At 38.8% G+C, this 22,592-nt stretch overlaps 1 protein-coding gene across 4 annotated transcripts in view; it reads right to left on the reverse strand.

Annotated features, from left to right (window-relative positions):
• Positions 1-22,592, reverse strand: part of SLC2A9 (solute carrier family 2 member 9) — a 122,736-nt gene that overhangs the window by 59,827 nt on the left and 40,317 nt on the right. For all 4 annotated transcript variants that reach the window (XM_061469172.1, XM_061469169.1, XM_061469161.1 and 1 more), the window contains 3 exons: positions 21,998-22,122; positions 20,523-20,668; positions 3,975-4,107 (listed from right to left, as the gene is read on the reverse strand). In XM_061469172.1, coding sequence (XP_061325156.1) covers positions 3,975-4,107; positions 20,523-20,668; positions 21,998-22,122 — 404 coding nt within the window. The remainder of the gene's footprint in view (positions 1-3,974; positions 4,108-20,522; positions 20,669-21,997; positions 22,123-22,592) is intronic.

Raw genomic sequence — 22,592 nt, forward strand, 5'->3', positions numbered from 1 at the left:
ATTTCTTCTCTGCTGTCTGATAAGCATTATTGGAGAAGGATCACACCAGTTAAATGCTAGGCATTTGTTTCCCTTCTGTTCTCATCAAGACAGGAGAATGCTACTTGATTGGCCTTGGAGGGGAGCTGGGTTGACTCTACCCTCTCTCCGTTACCAGACCTTTAGCTCTTTAAGCAAAGCAGATTTAGAAATAGTGCTGTTGGTGCAGTCAACTATTCTCACCCCACAACACGTAAATCAGTTCTCCCACATTCAGCAATGAGATGGGAATATGAGACATAGTTCCAGTTGCTGCCAGGCAGGAAGTCAGGCTGGTGACCTCCATCAAGACAAGCAGAACTCAGCTGTGAGCATTGCTTTTGGCAGCCATGGTGTCCATGCAGCTGATTAGCCAGACATTGGCTCAGCCACCCACAGTGTGTACTGTTTACACTGCTAAAAAGGGGAAAGTAGGGAACCATGTAGATACCCATTAATGGACATCAGGAGACATCACTCATCTGAGGCCTCATGGAGTAGCTTCTCACGTGGTGGCGTGGCTTACATTTGCACATGATGCTTGCCTTCTCTAACCTTATCTCTTCTCTTTTTTCACCACTTACACAATGCATTTCATTCCTTCTCCCACTTTCAGCCACTTAAAGACATCTTGCTTTTTTACACCTCTGCCAAAATATCATAAGATCATTGAATGGTTTGGGTTGGAAAGGACCTTTAAGATCATTTAGTTCCACCCCCAGTGCCATGAGCAGGGACACCTTCCACTAGAAAATGAGAATGAGGCCACTTGTATTTTAGTAGTTATATTCTGGTTATCTGCTGAGGACAGAAGAAAGAGAGAAGATAAATGCACAAGCAGAACTTTGTGGACACTCAATGACCTACATTATCCCACTGGATTTTCATTGTTTTAAAACATTAATTAGGAAGATAAAGTTGTCATCTCAATTTTAGAAGCTTTCATGTACATTTTAGAGTATTTCATAAAGACTGAGGTATCCATCTGCCTTACATACAACAGACCTTTTACAAATAACAGTTTTATGTTTCACCAATAAGATGTAATCCACAGTGAAATGTATATTTGCATTAATAGCTTTCATCCATTAGTGGAAAAAGATGGATTTAGCCAGAAGAGGCACTTGCACATTTCTGACATTAATTTTCAGATTTAACTGAAGAGGCAAATAATTCAAAAACATTACTATAGTCATCATTAAATTGGAGAATACCACACTATCATTATATGGCTTACAAGCAGTGGAGTTTTTAATAACCTACAAACTCTTCTGGTCTCCCTTATACTAAGGCTTTTTCTCCCCTATTTCTGTTGATGATGTTAACATCCAGATGATTTTTCGTGGTTGTTGATTCCCTGTTATTTATCCTCCTATTCAGGGAATTCCCCTCCCAACCTGCTTTCATTATTCCATTGCATTATTCCAGATACCCAAAATTTTTCTTGTGCCTAATCTGGATTTTTCCATGTGCCCTGGGATGGGGAGGAGGGCTCCAAACTCCCCAAGCTGGTCTAACATCACAGGTGTTCTCTGTCCTGTCATTCTATAAATCAACAAACTCCTTCCCTAGCTATCCACATGCTGTCCAAAGATCTAAAGATGCTGTCACTTTCAAATCTGCATTAGGAGAGGGGTGATTTGAAAAGCTGTGCAATGGTAAGGCAGTTGCCTGTGTTCCTAATGTGCTTTATAAGAAGGCATCTAGATACTTTATAACACAGAAGTATAAGATGATATGATTTATGCTGCCTTACAGGTGGATTTAATGAATTCCAAAGTGATATCTAAGAATCATTCTTACCTGTTTGGCAGCTGACATCCTACAGGCTGCCTTGCCTGTGCAACAAGGTGACCAGCTCTGAAAGCATGGCAGCCTGATAGTAAAGGCACAGAAATTCAAGGGGATGTATACACTTCACTCTCCTATGGTCCTTTGCAAACCTCTGCCTAGAAATATGGATCCCTACCTGTTTTGAAAGCTCTAAAGATGACACTCAAAATGAGTTTCATTCTGTACTACAACATATCTCAGTATTGATATTTTGTTTTAGAATTAATCAGGTCAAAAAGCTTCTACTAATAAGCAGTTACTTTCTTTATTTTTTTCTTATACCAGCCTCTTCTTTTTTAATAAAAATATCTAAATTTGTAGGACTTAAGGTGGCTTATGAAAGCCACCTTCTCATAATCAGCAAGGGAACTGCTAAAGCTTATTTCCCTTCAACTATTAAATAAGGTGTGGATAACTTTTTTCTCCTGACATCTTTTACTCCAAAACCCACCTGCAATGTTTCTAGATTAGATTTCAAATCATTTTCAGAATACTTCCCAGACTGCAGCTGGCCCACTACCAGCAACAGTAAATGCTGAGAATTTCAAGGCAGGTGGTGTTACTTTATTGTCAATTTTTTATAATCTTTAAACTCTGTCTATCAGAGGTCCAGCTTCGTTGTCAGTGCTGAGGTTTCCAGCTACTAAGGCAGGACTTCCAACAGATCCCTACCACAAGTGTGACATTATGCAATAGCAATGTAGATGTGGAACCTTTGCCAGCCAAAGCTCTGGAAATATATCTACAATTTTATCAGGTAGATATGAGCCTGTTGCAACTTGGCATCCAAGGCATGAAAGAATCGCAGCCCAGCTGCAGTGCTGCAAGATTACTACTACTGTTGGGTAGTAGCAGAGTCAGCCCCAGGCTGCTCACTGCTGTGTCTCTGCTGGTGCTCTGCCCATGGCTGGCAGGCAAACCCTTTCTTTCATGGTCCCTGGAAAAGCTGTTCTCCGCCTCACCAAATCTCTGCTGACTCTGTAAAACTGAAGAGTTCTCCCCAAAGCCTTGTTGCTTTTGTGTGTCTTTATTAACACTGAACTGTATCTCTAAATGCCTGCGGCGCCAGCATTTACAGAATTCTTCATTCAACACCAAACCAGAGTTCCCAAACATGGGAGTCTTTTCCTTAATGTGCCATTTCTATTCCAGAGGGCTCATCAGATCACAAAAGGCCAGTTTTTCATTTCATAGTAGAAGAAACAGGATAGAGTGATTTGCATTAATTTCATTATAAAAGAGCGTTAACTATAAGTTGCAGGAACTGATTCACATTTTGCAAGTAATTCTGCAGTCAGCTAGCTGGTGACTGAAAATGTAGGGGTTATATTTAAATGAAGTTTTTAAGAGCAATTTTTAAAGCACAGTTATGTTCTGCAGACATTTTTGTACTGCACTAAGACTCCTTCCTTCTTTGTACACTGCTATTTTTAATGTGTCCCTATAATAAGCAAAAGCAAAGTTTCAACATTTTCTCAGCCTAACAGGGTGATATATTAGAACTTACAACTGACTGTAGTAATTTTAGTGCGGCAGAGCATACAGCAGCTGTGCTCACACAAGCAAACTCTTTTATACATACAACTTAAAGAACAAAATATTCTGGTCTGTGTCTATGAAACTGAAGCAAGCTATATGGAAGCACTTGAAATTTTCAGTTATATAGGTGTATGAGGTTTTTATTAGATCTACAAAAGGTTATAGAGTTAGAGAAGAACAGGATCAAGCACAGCGACTACTGAAAAAAACCCCAGCAATAGAACCAGTACTTTTGCTAGCCAAACTGAAAAGACTGTAGATAAGGGAGAGTCATGAAGGCAGAAATCACTTGTCACTCCCAAATGAACCCTGCATGCTGTGGCTTATGCACAACAGCAAGATGATTTGGTTAGGTTTGTATCACCACACACAGTGCTATATAGGTTAGTTCATTGTGGAATTTTATTTATAAAAAATCCAAAGCAACAATATTTACAGATGCAAACAAAAAATGTGAGGGAAAGAAAATTGTCAAGAAAATCCCTGTCACTGGAATATTCTGCTTTTACTGTGCTATCAGAATTACTTCCTAGCCTGCATCCTACAATAATAACCTTTAACTACAAGAAAGTAACACATCATACCTCTTTCTGCCTTGCTTGTGTTATGTTTTTCAAGTAGGAGGTAACGAGGACTTTCAGGAAGAAAAGGCAGAATCACGACTTGTATCAGTGAAGGAATAATAATTGCTCCAAATAAATAAGGCCACCGAGATTCCTGCAAACAGAGGTAAACATACGTCAGTAATACTATCCCATAGTGATACTAGGCAGAAAAAGAGCTTTGATGGGAAGCACTGTAACTTTTCAACATTCAACATGTGTCAGTGAGTAGTGTTGTCTCCTGCCTGAGCTAAGTAAGCAGTTTGGACACTTCCCCCTCAGATCAGCTTACTCAAAGGCCAAGGAAGACAGAATTCAAGCCATCAATTGAGTGAGAATGAAAAGAGAGGCACAGGGAAGCTAGGAAACAGCAATGCATAGCATATTTTTCCTTTCCTTCACCATCAACAACTAAACATGCAAAAATGTCATATATATATATTCAAATATATATTCTACAAATCATTCCCGCTTTAAGAACCAGTACAACATTCTTTTCATAAAGTTACGTATACCTTGTTGCTGTCTCTTAGTCTAATCTAATTGATCTAAAATATATATATACACACACACACGTACAATGATTGCGCTAACTGTATTATAGTCATAGTATGGGTAAAACCCCACTAACACTTCAGCTAAGCTAGAATTTAGCATTTTTGTGCTTCTTGGTGTAATGCAGGTAGTGACTCTTCAGCAATTCACGGGTGCTGGGAATGAATGAAGTTGGGCTGAGGTCTCTCTTCTACTTGGCAAAACACATTTGCCTTACAGGTACAACTAACACATAGTTGGGCAGTTTTAATTTCCGTTCAGAAAAGAAGGTGTAAGAAGACATATACAGTTCAACACAACTAAAGTGAAAGACAGCTATATAATTTAACTAGAAAAAAGATATCTGGCTAACTGATGCAAGGTTATCTTTATGGATGCTTTCTCTTGCAGTCAATGATTCCACCCCTTAAGATACCTTCCATGTTAATTTAAGTGTATTTAAGTTTCACCTATCCTTTTGTCCCAAATCACAGGACCTTATGTCCTTTGGTTTTTTGGTAGAGTAACTAAGAATTATGCATTATAATGTTTCCTATTCTGAATTACCTAATCTAGCTCAGATGTTCAAATGAAACTCTAACAACCCTCTTCCCACGTCCATGAAAGAGAAAGTGATTTTTATAATTGCTTTGCAAGTAATCTGCTGGAAGACTTCAGCAAGGACCTGAAACACAAGAGCCATCTACAGCGTCCCAACCAATGCAAAGCCCCAGTGACTCATCTTTGGCAAGAGCTACAGCTGAACCCAGGACACCTCCACAGAGAACCCAGGCAGTTTTAGCCTTCCAGAGCCCCACTGCTGTGCAGGTGAAGAGCGTGATGCACTGCACTATCCAGCACTAGTTAAACAAATCTACTCAACTGCTAGCAGATTTCACATGCAACTTGACTTTGATAATTTTCTTTGAAATCAACAGAAGTTGTTGACATCCTCAAATGCATTCATTATTTAAAACCAGCTATAGAGAGTGACCTGAGCAAAGCTCTTTCAGGGAAAGGCTGGGAAATGCAGTACAAAATTTATCTAGCTCTCTGGGCTTACTCTCAAGAAAGGGTACTTTCAAGTAGCTGAAGGAGAAAGGTGCCAGCAGTATTATTTTCTCCTGCAAAATGGCCCTCAATCTGTCTGTGTTCTTAAGATAGCTTCTGTTCCAATTGAATGCCAAGATGAAATTTTTTTGACGTATTCTCCAAGTTCAGCATTCATCTATTTAATTCAATGCTTTCTAATCTGAGACTTGGTTCTTAATTGAAAAGCCTGCTGAGACTTCAGTAGACCTACAGTTCAGGCATCATGTCTAGCACATTTTCAAAAGCTTGGCTAGATCAAAGGCAGACTGCACTGTATCCTGGCTGATTGAGCTCTGAGAGGCACGGGGGTTTGGATCCCATCCCTCAGTCATTCATCTATCCATTCAAATTCCATATTTCCCTAAACAGATATATTTCAATATAACTTTTTACAGTTGAATCAAAGGTCAAAAGCCCCCAAGCAATTTTCCATTGATAGTTTTTATTTTACATTCTCCCACTTCAGCAATGTCTAAACCAACATGTACTGCATCGTATGGGATGCAATCCAAGCCCCAAAGCTGAACCAGGGTCTGAGATAACTGAATAACTCCCAGAGGGAATATGAGGGGTATCTCCTAATCAAATTTTTCACTTGCTCTTTAAATGTCAGAGAGGTTTTGCATCAAAATCTCCTGGGATAAGAAAACAACCTGAGAAAGGGATTCTTTCAAACAATTTCAAGATCAAGCTTATCAGTCTTCCTAAGAGCCCCCATTAATTTCAAGATATTATTTCTTCACTCCCTTTTTTTTTAATGCAGTTGACTGGAGAACTTCACCTAATGAAAGAGAATCACAAGTGGTTAACAATCTGTTTATAAACTAATCAACCTGAATCTTCTTTTGAAAACTAGAAAATTAACCTGAGGTTAAGACTTCAAGAGCAGTTAATAATCACATAAAAACGTACGTATCTGTAAAGTGTAAGAAAACAGGCAGTATAACTCATCAGTTTCATTCTATCTCTGTCTGGAATAATTTCATAGAATATAAACACTCTTCTTATGTACCATATAAAAAAGTTTATAGGACATTAGAACTTTTTACAATATCTCTAGGTAAAAATCTTACGCTTGATTAGCACATCATATTTTCTGTAGGCTTTTTCCCACAGTGTCGGGGACATTTATTAAAGGAAGGAAAAAAAGATGTTCCTCTGTATATTGCTATTATTGATATTCTGCTAACGTATGGAGACTTACTTGGAATAAGCTTACACCCCTATTAACGTCTCCCATAGTGTATGGTTTTTCAGGCAGTCACATTTCTCTCAATTCTTCTGAAAGTGTCATTTTGAAGAAGCTGCGAATGAGACCGACCTTCTGAACTCACCTTTTGTAATAAAGAACAGCCCCTAACAGTATAATAAAAAGCCCTCTCTTTTCAGCACGTAAGACACCAAGTTTCCTTTATTTCCTCCATGAAGGATTTCTGTTTTACCTTTTACTGTGCTAACTTTCAAACCTTAAGGCTCATAAATATGAGCCTACTTTCTATTGCTGGAATGAATTGATCAGAAAATCACTGAATGGAAACTTCTCCATCCATTTCAAAAGTTTTTGGGTGATGTCTATCCAACACTATAGAATATGTGTTCTGTTTGCTTTTCTCTTAATTTACATTAGCCATGTTCAAATTATTCATTTCACCACAGAAAAGAACTAGGAGATTTAAAATATCTATAAAAAATTATGAAAATCAAGCTGAAATAGACCTTAAAGAGAATTAAAAGAAGCAGGAAAAAGGAGGGGGTTTAACCTCTTTAAGAAAGAATAGGACAGGATACAAACTGGCATAATTCTCAGAAGCAATAATAAGGCAAGGGCAAAAGACAGCGTAGGTGTGACTTAGAAGACACATTAACACTTTGCCTGTTGTCAGCAGTAAGAAGCAGCACACAGGCACTGCTGAGAGAAATGAAAACAACCACATCCCATTTTATTTCAGGAAAAACTTAAAAGAGCATTAAATATTTTAATTACAGGGGACCTGATTCATCCCCTGCTTAGAATCGATACAAATAGCATGTCAAGATGGTAACATTTTAATTTTAAACTGTCACATTATGGATATTTGCTTAGACTGGAGTATGAAAAACTGGGCTTTGATTTATTTACAAAAGACACTTAAATAGTAGAGAGAGTTTGACAACCACAGACTCATTCATTCAAAGGTTGACATAATAAAGTGCAAAGCTGAAGAAATACAAGGAAGAGGGGGAGGGAAGGAAATGAATAAAGAATGACATGGATTTATGAACTGCAAAAGAGATGGGATTAACCTATACCAGAATGCAGCAAAGCAAATGTTACCATGTCAGAGAATCATTAGTTAAAATGCAGAAAATAAAACTTACTGTAACAATTAAAGGGTGGAAAAGAAACTGGCATGGGTAAATGTCAACAGGCACCTCTGTCAGCTGAACTATCGGTCCTTATGAAGTTCAATGACCTATTTAAACACCAGTTACTTTTAATATTTTCACTAATTTGATGAAATTTGAATACACTTTCAACACAGAAAAGGCTAAGAATATACACATAGATATAAACTTTTTAAAATTGAGAACTGAATCATTGACAGGGTCACACAACAGAGGTGGGAAGAAGGGCTGCACTGCCCTGCATGTGGGAAGTCATTTTTTGAAAGACCTAGTGAGGCCAATGAAGTATTCAAGATATATGACGGGATCAAAAAGACTAAGTAAGGAAACACATGACTGCCACAGGCTCTACTCACTTTCTCAGTAATTGCACTTATTTAGTAAAAAGCATAACCTGGACATTCCCCATCCCCAAATGAGCATCAACCACTACAGCACTGTCAGGCTCCTTGCTTGCCCTTTGCCCCAAGTTTGGTTTTCTGTGCTGTGGAGATCCTCACATTCAGCTGAGCATCCCTGACCCCAGCTGCCCCAGGGCACTTGTCCCACATCCCTGTCTCCCCTCCATTCTACAACCACAGGGAAATTACCGCACCACAAATACAAGACCTGAACACCTCCTTGTAGGCAGCAGTCTGCACAGGGCATAGGTAGCACAGGTCAATGCCCAGAGGGCTCCAGCCTTGCTCTGCATCCCAGTGTAACAGCAATGTCACCTCACATAGCTATCGAGGGCTTGGTTAGCTTTACTGCTTGAAATATGCAAGACACTGCAGCAAAACGAATACCCACTCTCCCTTTTTCACATTCATTGCTCAGGGTGAACTGTGACATCTCTCAGTGAGCAGGTCTATTTACCAGTCACTGTTAAATAGTCACTATTTATACATTAATTCTGTAATTAATTCCTTGGGGATGGAGGTGTGTGATGGGTTTATGACAGCGTGGAACACCTTACAAACAGCAACGATTCTTTTGTATAATACCTCTCTCATGTAAAATGGCATATTTTACCCGTTTTATATGTGGGGTGAGCGTGCAATACAAGATAGTCAGAATGTCCAAGAACTAGTGATTTGGCAGTGTCTTCTTTTTCATGTTCCTATAAGAAGCAGGGACACATTTAAAACTTTGGCAAAATACAATTGCATGCAGACAAAATGAATTACATCTAGTATAGTTTCCAGATGCTCTGAAGCATCTTGTCTCTCCTCCTGCTGCAGCCCCATAAGAATTCAGATCTTTGGGGTTTTCTGTGTCACATCTGCCAGTTCCACAGGGACATCTAAGGTAGCCTAGGGCATCAAAATGATACTATATGCTTATGTTCAAACAACTGAATCTTATCCTCTTTAGTAGAGACTTGGCATGAAAATTTCATATCAGAAATACCCAGTTTTCACACAAAAAAAATCACATCCTTGGTCAGAACAGACTGAGCAGACATATTTGGGTGTGCAACGCTGAGAACTCTGTCCAAGTCCAGCATTTCTGTTAATATGTTACCACACTACATAAAACACTCCTAAATTAAAGGACAACCTCACTGGCCTGGAGCCAAGGACTGAAAAAGCATTGAAATGAAACTAATTTCTTAGCATTAGAACTGTCTTTTCTTCCTAGAAAAGGGAATGGCACAGCGGTGAAGACCATGAGGCAGCTGAGAAATGAATATTTCTATATCTCAGGCTTCAGACCAGCTACTCACACAAGATGCAGGACAACTACCTTCCTCTTTACCTTCCTTGTGCGCTTCCAAACACAACTCTACAACCTTCTCTGGCTGCAGAGGGCAATGCCCTTCCCATCTAACTGTTGCATCCTTGCTGCATACAAGTTTCTCTTTGTATGACCATTCCCGTAACTCACTTCTGTCTTTTAACAACAGAATTACAAAGTGCTTACCTTCTTGTTTAAAATAGAGGCAACACAGAGGGTATGTGTATTTCACCTCTGTTCTGCACCCACATAGATATATTTATATGTCAGTACTACAGATACAGCTCTGACAAGAAAATTACCGAGTCTTAGTGTCTTCCCAGGTGTTAAACACCACAGAAAGTTACCAGACTTAAGGCTGCGATATAAAATTCCCAGAAGTCAGCGGGAGGTTTTTGTTACTGAGTAAAGGACTTTTGGATCAGGAAGTAAAATAGTCTTAAAAGTGGTTGGTGTCTAAATTCTATGACCTTCTACTAATTAAATCACATGTTAAATCATGTACATACTGAGAAAGAGAGTTGTCTGTTTCAATTTCCCAAGACACTTTTTGGTCCAACTTTTTACTGGAGTAACAATTAGCTTTCTACTGCACACTCAAATGGTGTCATTTTTTTCATTGCTTATTTATTTCTGAGAACAGTAAATAATTTCTGAGAAAATCAATGGAAAATGGTGAGCTTTCAAGTGTGATTATTATCAGAAATCAGCATGTTGGGGGCGTTGGTTGATGAGAAACCTAATATAAACTGGCAGTGTGAGCTCGCAGCCCAGAAATCCAACTGTATCCTGGGCTGCATCAAAAGAAGCGTGACCAGCAGGTCGAAGGAGGTGATCCTGCCCCTCGACTCTGCTCTTGTGAGACCTCACCTGGAGTATTGTGTGCAGTTCTGGTGTCCTCAACATAAAAAGGACATGGAACTGTTGGAACAAGTCCAGAGAAGGGCCACGGGGATGATCAGGGGACTGGAGCACCTCCCGTATGAAGACAGGCTGAGGAAGTTTTGGCTGTTCAGCCTGGAGAAGAGAAGGCTGAGTGGAGACCTCCTAGCAGCCTTCCAGTATCTGAAGGGGGCCTATAGGGATGCTGGGATCTTCTTTAGGGACTGTAGTGATAGGACAAGGGGTAATGGGTTCAGTCTTAAACAGAGGAAGTTCAGACTGTATATAAGGAAGAAGTTCTTTCCTGTTAGTGTGGTGAGGCACTGGAATGGGCTGCCCAAGGAAGTTCCATCCCTGGCAGTGTTCAAGGCCAGGTTGGACAGACCTTCAGGTGGCATGATTTAGTGTGAAGTGTCCCTGCCCATGGCAGGGGGTTTGGAACTAGATGATCTTAAGGTCCTTTCCAACCCTAACTATTCTATGATTCTATGATTCTATGTATACTAGAGTGTCTTTAGGAAGAACTATTAGTAGTATGTTGGAGCAACATAAAATTTCTGAACAAACTTCCTTTTAGCTGTGCATGTAGACTCAGGTTAATTTCCATTAATAGTAAAACATAAAATAGTTAATTAAAATAATTGAAGAAGATAAGATTCAGTTCCTCAAGCAGGAGCATATAGTATCACTTTGATGCCTTAGGGTACCTCAGTTATCCCTGCGGGCCTGACTGATGTGACACCCACGATTCCAGGGACCAGCACCCTCTGCAAGCTGCAGCAGGAGGTGAAGCAAAATGCTTCAGAACATGCAGAAATTGCATTAGATGTAATGTGTGATTTTTGTGTGTGTGTGATTGTATTTTGCCAAACTGCAAGATTTAGATTTAAAGATTTAGATTAAAAATAAATAAATAAATCTCACTTTCATTTGACATTTACTTTAAGTTTAAAGAATCCCACAAAATACTAATTGAGAATATAACTCCTGATTTTTCTTTTTGCCAGTGGTTTCGAAAGAAAACTAAAAAACACAAGTTTAGAAAATACACTTTGCTACTAAATACAATGACTAAACACTACCCTGTGATGCTTGACCATTTACCACAGCATTAATATCCAATTTTTAAAGGACAAATTTACATATTAGAACACGAATTTGCAATGAGTGACTTTACAAAGGACCATAGAAATTAAAAGTGAAATGTTAATCATCCAGAGCCTTCAAAAGGTTTAAATGGTGGTTATCTCCCCAGAGTGTGAAGCACACTGGGAAGGAAGGCACAGGTGAAATAATTTTAGATTTATTGCTTATGAACAGATCTCTAAACATTATCAGATACTCAAGCACTAAGGAGACAGGCAAATATGAAACATTCATTTGCTCATAAACTTCTCAAGCAGAGTCCGACTAACACAGGGTAAGATGAGGTTCATGGGAAGATACTGCCTGTTATTAGGTCAATTACAGTAAGTGAAAAAGTCCACCTTTTCTTGTCTGACAGAGAAACAAAAGGTCAAACCTTAAATATAGACAATATAAACAAATGCTTTATGTTCAATTCCATGTGTTAACTATGCTTCACTGGATCAGGAGAAAGCAGTCTAACATATTATAAGCCACTGCTCTCATCTTCCATGGTATTCTGAAGTCTTTACTTCAGACCTGTTGAAGGATGTCTTTCCATGAAAGCTTATCTACTGCTTTTCCAACTGACCTAATTAAACAAAGTACTGCTACACAGAAATCATATCTTTTCAGAAGTTAGGTGGGCACTGTTTTGAGTGTCTATGAGAAAGTAGTCCCCACTGATGATAAACTTTCATCCAAACATTAGATGCTCTGTCACTAAGTCTGTTGATTAGCAATAAGTCTAAAAATAAATGTATACATATAACTTCATAGTGCCCTTTTTTCTATAATCACACCTCCATATTCAGCCAAATCCATTCCTGCAGGATGTTTTCCTTCCCAATGCAAAACTGCAACACTTGAATATTACATATGGCAAACCAGTCATGTGTTGCTCCTAAAACTTCAGGAATTGAAGTCTCACAGAACAGCTTTAATGGACTGAAACTCATTTGCAAATACAAAGACTCACAGCTGTTTTCCCATGCATTACTTAATAAGTTCTGTACAGAAAAAGGATGAATAAGTAGCTTTGTGTCTGTCTGCGGGAACCAATAAAAAGTTGGTTTATAATCTCCAGCAAATACATAATATCAGCTGGTCCACAATAGATATAAACAATATAACTCATTTAATATCCCCATTACAAATATATCAACAACCACTGCACCCACTAACAGGCCTGGTGTAACAGAGTAGAGCTTCTCTTCCCATGGGTACTTTTGAACTACAAATATGTGTCCTGGTTTCAGCAACACAGGGGGTTCTGGTAGTGTTTCTGTACCCTTGTCAGCACCAGCAAGGCCATGTATCTCTGGCCATGCGGCTGCACAGCAGCTTGCCTTGGCTGCATGAACTATTGGTGAGTTGAGCTCCAAACCCCTGATCAGCAGCTCATAGCTTGTAGTTAAGTGCAAATGCCTCGATAAATGACAAAGAAATTGCTTCAGCAATAAGAAACTCTGTGCCTTATGTGCTGTTGTGAAAAGATGAAGGAAATTTCCCATCGTTAGATAAGAGAGGAGTCCAGAGAATATTTTAAAAAGGGCTGCTATTTGCAAAATCACTACCTCAAGTAATTCTTAACTGCCATGTCTGGTACCAGTTTGCAGGAAACTCAGGCAGATTTCCACTCAGATGCACATAATCAATCCAAGCTCAGAAAGGCATACAAACTTCTGATATTGGTGATTACCTGAATAAGTGCTCAAACACAGGACTTTGGGGATTCGAGTGATTCTGGAAACTGCTAAAGTAGTTGTAGCTTTTGTCCTGCTCTAATGGAAGCTACAAACGCCTTTTTATATTTGGTAAACAGCATGCGTCCATGAGGCATAAACTGCTTTCATTTCCAAGATACTTCATACAGTTCACCTGTCTAATGTCATGAGAACTCTCAGTTCTATATTCTGAAATGAGTTCTCACATCATATCTTGAAAGATAAATATCACTATCACAGCTTAAGGAGAAGATAAATGTATAGAACAAAAGACCTCACATTAAAATATGAGGAAACCAGTTCATTTATACTTTGTTATCATGCTAATGTGCAAGATTCATTTCAAGAGCAACTCCAAAAGGCCATTTTGACATTGGTGTCCAGCTGCAGGCTGCATGTCCCCAGAGCAGCTCTGAATTGCTTTCTATTCTCATCTGTAATTTACTGACAGCTTTTAAGGAATCCTTAAATCTGAGTCTCAGGAAGAAGGTTCAGTTAAAAAAAGAAAGAAAAACAAGGGGGGAAAAAACACACTAAAAATGAAGCTTTGACAAGTAAAATCAAAGCTTAGTTTTCAGAAGAGCCTTCAACTGCACAGGCTGAACAACTACATATTCCACTGTCTATTTTAGTGCAAGCGAAGGAATACTTTTAAAAGGACTTGGTGAAGCAAAAGGAAACATTCCCATATAAATTTTTGTATATACATAACTATTTATCACTTCAAATGTAATTTTAAGAGGTCTTGTAAAGAAAATAGTTTGAGATAGCATCTACAGGAGTTCTTAGTTTGATTTTGAAAAAGAACAAGAAGAGTCACAGCTATTCTTTAGCAAGGTCCACTTGTGCAAAGAAGAACTAACTCAAAAGGGACTCATCGCAGAGATTATCCTTCTAGACACAGAGTACAGTCACTATGAAGTTCATTAGTCCTTTCCCAAATTTAGCTGATTTTACTGTAGAAATTTACATAAGTACCACAACAGAATTTCTTTGCTAAAATAATCAGCTGTGGAGTGAGGACAGTTTGGCCAGTATCAGCATGTTAGTACACAGCTAACTCCTGTCTCAAAAATAGGTAAACTCTAGCCAGATAAGCATTACAGCTGCTCAAATTCCTCAAAAGAAGTGGGAGGTACAGCTGTAATTCATGTTGAATAAATGAGAAAGACAACAATAAATTAATAAAGTTTGTAACGGTAAGCACTTACACAACAGCTTTGTAATATGACAAACTTTAAATATATTTAAAGAAAAACTGAAGAATATCTAGACAAAGACAGTGTGTCACTTAAAGACAAATTCTGAGCTGTTGCTGGTGTACTTTGTTTTCCATTGCTTTAAGTTTTTACCCAGCATGGGGTTACCCTTAAAAGCTGTTAAGCCTTAACCCAGCACTTTCTTCAAGCTTCAAGAAGCCACTTCCCATCTCTGTTGCTGCTCCCTCCTGTACCTTGTGTTGCTTGATTACACTTTTTAATACAGGATGACCAAAAGTAGCTGCAACAGTCAAGAGATGGACACAACAGGGATTTTAAAGTTTTTCTGTTTGCTCTACCTCTTTATTTCCCTCCCTCTGCCCCTGAAACACGGCAGCACTAGGGATTATTCAGAAAGGGTTGCCCTAATAATTTTCAGGATGCAAGCAATGCAAAGTTTTTAGAACAACATCCCATCCGCTACAAAACAGTGCAATAGTTAAACAAGCTTGTGGGCGCATGGCCTAGAAACACCTGAAGTGTATAAAACAAGGTTTCAAAGTAAACACAATCTATTTTGCCATTGGACTACCCATAGCTAACAGCTGTTTGGATCACAGAAGCAGCCAGAGCCAGAGAGCCACTGGGGACAACTCCAGGGGAAACAACTCCAGCTTGATAAAATGTTATACACTGTGTGCATGTGAAATGGGGATCAAAGCAGAATTCTGAGAAGAACATGGCAAAAGGCAGCAATTCCACTATTATCTGTCCTGAACACATATACACGTTGTGAAACATTTTTTTCTCCCCTTTTTATCTGTATACAGATGGAGAAAACACTGAGACTCAATGTATAAAAATAAAATATGAACACAGTAACTACAGCACATGTACCCATAAACTAAATCCTCTGTATTTAAAGAAAGGTTAAACCCCGCCTGCACTAAATAAGCTGAAGCATTAAAACAGGTAGCCTGGTGGTCTACAACATGTAAAAAATATCTTTGGAGTGTAACATTAGGTAAAGGAGGAAATAGATGAGTTAGTTACAAAGAGATACCTAAGGATACATGGAATATGCCAGAATGAGGCCAGACAATATTCCCCAAGACACTAACTGTAACTTTGAACTTTCAAAACTGAAGCTGACAATGCTTCACAGGGAGCAATCTGCCAGAAAAATGCAATGGGTGATTAAATTGCAGAATCACAGAAACCGAGAGAATAGAAACACCTAAAGGACAATGCGTGTAGAAGTGGTGAGTTTCAAACCGTTCCTCCTTATCTTAATATCAGTTTTTTCTTTCAGCCAGATGTATGGAAAGCTGCACATGTTATACAACCAAAAATGCCCCAAATGAAATCATCTCGTAGCCAGTAGCAATAATTCAGTACCCACATTACAGCAGATAACACCACTGCACACCTGGGGGCCAGCAGCAAATTGTCATCTACAGTTGCCATGGCTTCCAGAATAATTATGGGCTCTGTCTTACAGCAGACTAAACCAAGCGGGTAGTACATGCCAATGAGCACAGTACTCTCAGCAGTCAGGGTGCTGGAGAGAAGCAGGTCACCAGCTCTCAAAGTCATGCTCTATAGTGTGATCACCAGCCAGCTTTACCACTGTGTAATTTCCCAAACCTCAGTGGAGTCACAGTAGATGTGGTTTCACATAGGCCATGACCTACAAGAATCAGAATCTTGAAAACAAAGCGTTGCTAGGATTTGTTGGTTGAGAGGAAATTAAGACAGAGGAAAGAAAGTGACAGTATCAAACCACAGCACCAGAGGACCATTGTCATGACTGCAGCTTTTTGCCTTCAGATAATCACTCTTAGTAAGCATTGCATGATAATGGAACACCTTCTTCAGACTCAATACTCTAAAATTAGTACCTTTGGAGACAAACAGAATAAAATACTATATATTCAGAATCCAAAAGAATGCCTTCATTTCGATTTTACAGTCATTATTAGATTCTTTTATCTGCTCTTTTATATGTCATAATTCATCTGTAATTCTGAAATTGTAGTAGTCTCCATGTTCGTGTCAATATGCCATATAAACACAGGAAAAAAAAACCACAGCACATTAAATACAGCCAAAAAATTTTTAGAAAAAACAGGAAATATTTCCTAAATAATTTTTTTTTTTTAAGCATAATTTCATCTGGGTTATCTATATAACTTTGTTCTTATGGTTTCAATTTTAAACCCAGAATTATTACAGAGAAAGGCATATAGGACAAGATGTTAAAGAGTCTGTTTTGTCACAGAAGATGAAGTCTAACCTTAAACACAAACATCACAAGTGATGGGGGGAGGAGAAAGGAAATACCCTGCAGTATGTGGGGGAAAAAAAAACCAAGATATTAAGGAATAACTAACAGTGGACCAAAAGAATAATGAGAGTAAGTTGGCAAAACAGGCATGAAGATGGTACTAAAATGAAATGAGAAGACTGTCAACCCTCAGCACTTCCAACAGAAAGCTTGGGGAGGCTGAAGGAACAGGAGACAGCCAAACAGCTTTAAGACTGTAAACACAGCCAAAGCTGAGCCTTGCTACCCCAGCACAGAACCTAGGGTTGCTCACACTCCTCCTGCTTCACCTGGGCTAGACTTCATGAATAAAAGATTGCTAAAAAACCATTTTGGGGATGCTTAAACTACTTGACACAAAAAGCAGTAAGGACTTTCTGAATTGCCTTAAGTAACACTCAGTGCTATTTTTATCACGCTTGAACGTTTAAAGGAACACTGCTGCATTCCATACCAGAGCAAGTTATTAATTAGCTTGTTAATAAATGCTTGTAAGCCTATGCCCCACAGCCAATGTAAACACCTTCCTTTTCTGTGGAGAGACTTCTGCAGAACCCCTGAATGCAGCAACCTCATATAATCCAGATAAATGCATCAAGTTTCAATTTAAAAGTTGAATTTTCTGCTCAAGCTGCTTCAGCTGGGAGTCTGTTCCAAACATCACGTTGCTGAATTTCAGCATGCAACTACTCACAGAACATTGATAAAGTTATCCTGGTAGCAATAGTGTCCTTGAGATTAAGCCTCTCTGCTCCTTGTGTAATTCTTATTTCTTGTATTTAGATGGTGCAGTCAGTCCCTCTCCCTTCCCTCTATTTACTTGGCCACACAAGCAATGTTGCTGTCACCTCCTCTTAGAAAACAGGACCTCAGCCATTCTTGCAGCTCTCCCTATGTTTATTCCTGTTCCAGAGAGCCTCTTTCAGCAAGACACCCAACTTTGCCTTTGCCTCTCCTTTCTTTAAAACCATCACTGCTTAGATAGTATGGTTAATAACCTCCTAGATATTTGCTCAAGTTACAAGTAATAGACACACGACAAAGGTCAGGAAAAAATTGTTATGAAACCATGTGAGAAGGCAAGTATCTGTAACTAATATTCTTTACAACAAATTCTCACAGAGACAACCAAACAATCAACCACAGAGCAACAAAAAAAATACTGTGTGAGGTTTTATGCCATGATTGTTAAAAGGCTGAACATTGTTAGACATACTTAAAAAGGTGTCTTCCACATCCTAGTGCAAGCAATTGAGCAGAATGGTGGACACTGGCAACAAGCTCCTACTGATCACAACTTCCCTATTTGCCTTAAATGATTTATGATTTTTACAAAGGTAGAATTATACCACATGTTGGCTTATTAAAGAATGGCTTAAGTATAATGCAAATGACTTCAGGCTTCTGAGGAAAGCAAGAGTTTGCTTTCCAGTTACAGCTTAAATCAGTATCAGTAACACATGCATAGCTGTCTCCAAAATACTGTGGCTGTGGATCTGCAATACCTGCCTCACTTCAAATGCAACAAAGATTTCTCCAACAGAAGGAAGAAAAAATAATATGGGAATTATAAGAAGCTTTTAGAACATTAGTGAACAGAAACTGTGAGATCAGAGAGAAACCTACAAGTAGAAAATAGCCTGCAAATGTCTATTTTTGAACTTGATTGAACAAAGTGACAGAGATTTAAGCAGCGTATTTGCTGGGGAGGGGAGAGGGGAAAGTTTTGGAAGAACCAAAGAACTCAGCAGAAGGACACCACGTTTGCCACCTCCAAGCTTCAACAGCAGTGAAATTACCACACTACCCTCTGCTGGAATGTCCCCTGGCAGTGGCTGCTGTCCCTGGTGCAAACCTTCCACTGACTTCAATGAGAACCACATAAAGCTAGGGAAGAGAATCCTGGCTTACCGAAACCAACACAAATTTCAATACAGCCTTCAAAGAGGGACAAGACTGCATAAGGTATTAACATTTCAAACAGCCCTCAGTGCTAAATTTTATTAATATGCTAAATGAAAAATACACCCGCATACCCAGCTGGAAAATTCAAGCTGGCTCCAATAAATTTGCTGGAAATATGCTAATTCATACCAGAGAAAACTTTTCTCCTTTGACATGATGATGTAACCCACCCTGAAAAGAACTAATTCTACAGATGAAGTGTATTTCTTCTTCTGTAAATTAATGGCTATCTTTAATGATGTAATATTATTTAACTGCATACTAAAGCAGGTTGTAGAAGCAGAATAGCAACCTCCATAGTTTGGTAGCGACGATGATTAGGAGGGAGGGAAGGGGAGAAGAGAAATAAAATGAGCAAGAATGAGCTGAAGCCAAGGAATAAGTATTTCCCATTCAAAATACCCCAAAGACCTACAGGAAAATAAGAATTTGCATGACCCCTTACCTTTGAAAGTGCATATATGTTTAAAAAAAAACCAACAAAACCCCCCAAAACCAGCTATATAAGGACTGATATATTCTAAGGCATCAAACTAGCCTCTTGACATTTAACAGCCTTGTTTGTAACGCACTAGGTTTCCAAGTAAGAGAAGGGGGCATCCATAGAAGCCACAAAATGAAGGTCACTGAAAGCAACTTTAAGCTTTTTCCTAAAATCTTTTGGTTTGAGGAGGGGAGTCCTTCAATAAAGAGCAAATGGAATCAGATAATTTACCTTTAGGAGACCTGAACATGGTAAGTGAGTCCAAGGGTAAAGGGACAGAATACAAGCTGGTCAGACAAAAATAAGTGTCAGGGAGGATGGTATCATGTATTTACAAAGGAGCTGAGTTTGAATGGACACGGGAGGACAAGCTTTCCTCACTCTTCAACTGTTTACTACTTTTGGTGGCTGTCGGAAGGGATTCTTAGTTTGGGTTTCATTGTGAGAGGATTGGTGCAGACATTTCCTCCACACCGCCTTGATGATTCATCTTTAGATGAAAAGAATTTCCAAGCGCCATCCTGAATAAGCCTCGACTTCATTTATTTAGGGTAATGATGACATCCAGTGGCCACCAAGTTAATCTCTCTTTCTGTAAAGGTATATATAACTCTGTTCTTCCACCTTCTAGTCTAAAAGTAGAAGCGCATAACAAGGAGCACCATGATCATTGAGCAAGTGTCTTCCTATTCAGGTCCTTATATAAACTCTAACCAAGCCTTTTTCAGTTCTATCTCACATTGAAAACTTACAAATGGAAACTGCAAAAACACTTAGGCACTTCCATGACACTCAAAGAAACTGGAAAGCAGCAAAAATAAATGTACATCAAGAAAGTGGGATTAGTGGAGTGAACCTGCATATGCACACGCAAGCTGCTCAGGCTGTTAAAACTAATTGCCCCATCTACCAAACTCAGTCATGCATACAGGCTTTTAAATGATACAGAAGATACCACTTTTGAAAGTGCTTCAGAACAAAACCCCAGTATTTCTGTTTTCCACTTTTGTGAGGAACTCATCCAAAATATGACAATATAACACTTTAAGCATACTTGTGTCCTTTCATAGAAAACATCTGTTAAATACGTACTTGCCCAAATATTTCTGGCAGCCCCAAAACTTGACCAGTGAAAACACCAATACAGATGAAAATTGCTGTGACCTGACCCAATGAGCCACGGATTTCCTTAGGAGATATTTCGCTCAAATACATGGGAAGGGCACTCAGAGAAATGCCTATGAAGGAAAAAAAACCACATGTATTATTAAGTCAAATCACCTTTTCATTATGCCAGCTATGAAAAAAACAGCTGCTGAAAGGAGTTCAAGCGTTAATCTGCTCACAAAAATGGCATAAAAATACTCAAAGAACAGAATTATATCTATCCACAGACTATGAATTTTCTTCTCTGCATGTCTAATTGCTCTTGCACTATTTAATAACCATGGAATTGATTATCTATTACAGATCTGCAATGTTGTGCGTAGGCTGCTATTTGATGAGAAGCACCAAAGTTTACTTGGAGATGAGAACAACCTGGAGAATGGATTTTACATTTTAAATTTGCTCATCCCAAAGCAAGCAAAAGCACTCTAACACTGGTGTAGGTAAGGAAAATAAAAACAATGCATCAGGCAGAGAGAGCAGACACTGTCAGATGAAGTGTTTTAGCTGAAAATGGTATTAGCAGATGTTCCTCTCAATACAAGCTTGCAACTGTAATGAATTCTTAATAGCAGGTATAAAATAAGCATGAGAATGGTGCTCAAAGTCTGGAGACAACAAGTGCATGACCCTTGTTACTACACCGATAATATTTACATAGCTCCAGTGTGGTCCTTTGGTGGTAATATGAGAAAAAAATTATCATTCAGCACCAAAATTATCCATGAACTTCACATTACAAGTGACATATACATCCACTTTCAAACTACCATAGTTCTAGTTTACTAACAACACAGCCAAAGCTTGCCGGAAAGGGGGCTTGGTGATGCAGAACCCAAAGTACGTTGTATTGTTTAGAATCACGTGATTACACTGAGAGCATAAAACAATTTCAATTCATCAAGGTTGTGGCCACATTAGGTAAATATTTCTCACCATCTAGCAATCTGTGAAGTTGCTGAGACCCTCACTGCTAGCTGCAAGACTATTCTAATGCAGCAGTGCATGCACAGGAAGACCACATTGCTAGGTGCAAATGATGTAACAAACCTTCCACTTAATCCTCCTGATATTAGCATGGGATCCAATGACTTCTAAACACAAAGCAACAAGCAGCATTAAAAAATTGAGTACACACTCCTAGCCAAAGGACTTTCATGGCATGAAGACAAATATGCTCTACCACAGCTGGAGGAGGAAAAGGGTGGACAGAAGCAGTTAGAATCCATTGTTCAAACACCAGATCCCCCAACCCTTGTCTGCTGTTTTGTCTCACTGAAATCAGTGTGGCTAGTCCATGGAATGCCTCTTTCATGTAAAGAAACATCTAACTGGGGGAGAGGAGAAAGACTATGCATGGTGCAAACATTTCAGACATGTTTAGAGTGATAAAAGCTTACCTGCATCAACACCCATTATAACACGTCCCAGTATGAGCATTTCAAATGACCCCGCCAGCAAGGAGAGGGACATCAACAATGCAGCTGTCACTGCAAACACATTATTGAACAGCAACGTACATTTCCTAAAAGAAATAGATATTTTTATGTAGATATGTACACCAAAGGCTCAGCAATTACCTATCCTATACATCTTAAGAACTCATGTGTCATGCTTGAGTCTCCATATATGATGACAAGCAAGTGTACTCTGGATAAATGTATGTATGTAGGAACCAGAGAATATATTGTAAGTGGCAATAAGACAATACAATCACAGAAGTTTTTATGCTACATAAATTTTTTGCCATTTTGAGAACTTTCCAACACTGACATATGTATGTTATTTAATCCATCCTTAAATCCATGATATTGAAAATAGACATTGAGGAAAATTACTTACTACTTGTACAGGTAGAAAAAAACACTCAGGCTCACATGAGTCGCAGAAATCAACCCTTTTCCAAAAATTGTTGTAATTAATCAAAATATAGATATATAATTTTTCCCCAATTTTTAAGGTATATTTAAGGTATTTCAAAACCTGAAAAGATAT

This window comes from Pezoporus flaviventris, unplaced genomic scaffold, assembly GCF_033815535.1.
Source record: "Pezoporus flaviventris isolate CSIRO_AGI_PZ_B2104156 unplaced genomic scaffold, CSIRO_AGI_Pfla_v1 ptg000002l, whole genome shotgun sequence".
In the NCBI taxonomy this organism is placed as follows: Eukaryota; Metazoa; Chordata; class Aves; order Psittaciformes; family Psittacidae; genus Pezoporus; species Pezoporus flaviventris.